At 67.0% G+C, this 1,121-nt stretch overlaps 1 protein-coding gene across 1 annotated transcript in view; it reads left to right on the forward strand.

Annotated features, from left to right (window-relative positions):
- The window catches only part of AMPD2 (adenosine monophosphate deaminase 2), an 8,428-nt gene that overhangs the window by 2,859 nt on the left and 4,448 nt on the right, over positions 1–1,121 (forward strand). Inside the window, 4 exon segments of the mRNA XM_015563520.1 lie at positions 3–67; positions 265–428; positions 690–816; positions 904–1,114. Coding sequence (XP_015419006.1) covers positions 3–67; positions 265–428; positions 690–816; positions 904–1,114 — 567 coding nt within the window.

Raw genomic sequence — 1,121 nt, forward strand, 5'->3', positions numbered from 1 at the left:
GTCCTCCGAGATCTTCATCAAGACGGACAACAGGGTTTCTGGGAAGTACTTCGCTCACATCATCAAGGTGAGGTGCTTGGCTGCGAGGGCCCAGTCATGGGGGCGGCCCTCCCCCTGCCTGAGCGAGAGCCTGGGTATCGGGAGCTTCCGGTGGGTGGGGCGGGTGGGTCAGGGGCTTGAGGCCTGAGTGAGCGCGTGTGGTAGTGGGTGCGGACGGGGCAGCCGGAAGCCCGTGTGTGACAGCTGCCCCACGCGTGTCTCTAGGAGGTGATGTCGGACCTGGAGGAGAGCAAATACCAGAACGCGGAGCTGCGGCTCTCCATCTACGGGCGCTCGAGGGACGAGTGGGACAAGCTGGCACGCTGGGCCGTCACGCACCGCGTGCACTCCCCCAACGTGCGCTGGCTTGTGCAGGTGCCCCGTCTCTTGTGAGTGCCTTGGGGAGTGGGCGGGAAGATGGGGCAGAGACCAAGGGCGAGGGCCTGCCTCCTGGGATGGCGGACGGTCTCCTGTCCCTGCTGAGCCCTCTCAGGAGGAGGCCCTTCCTGCGTCTGCTCATCTGCCCAGCCCGGCCCACCCTGTAGGTCCACATGTGCTTCTGTGGTCTCGGGCCGGGCTCCGGCCCTTCCTGGCTGCAGGTGCCTCACCTGACCTGCCCTGCCCGCCCTGTGTGCCCGTCTCATCTGCAGTGATGTGTACCGTACGAAGGGCCAGCTGGCCAACTTCCAGGAGATGCTGGAGAACATCTTCCTGCCACTGTTCGAGGCCACCGTGCACCCCGCCAGCCACCCGGAGCTGCACCTCTTCTTGGAGCATGTGAGGGGGCGCACGGCTGGGTGTCGGGGGAGATGGCCTGCCCCAGGCCCGGGGCAGCTCGGGCCTGACCCCAGGGTCCCGTGCCAGGTGGACGGCTTTGACAGCGTGGACGACGAGTCCAAGCCCGAGAACCACGTCTTCAACCTGGAGAGCCCCCTCCCCGAGGCGTGGGTGGAGGAGGACAACCCGCCCTACGCCTACTACCTGTACTACACCTTCGCCAACATGGCCACACTGAACCACCTGCGCAGGTGAGCACTGCGGGGCCTCCCCCCGCTCACCCTGCGGGCCTCCCCCTGCCCCCG

This window comes from Myotis davidii, unplaced genomic scaffold (assembly GCF_000327345.1).
Source record: "Myotis davidii unplaced genomic scaffold, ASM32734v1 scaffold217, whole genome shotgun sequence".
In the NCBI taxonomy this organism is placed as follows: domain Eukaryota; kingdom Metazoa; phylum Chordata; class Mammalia; order Chiroptera; family Vespertilionidae; genus Myotis; species Myotis davidii.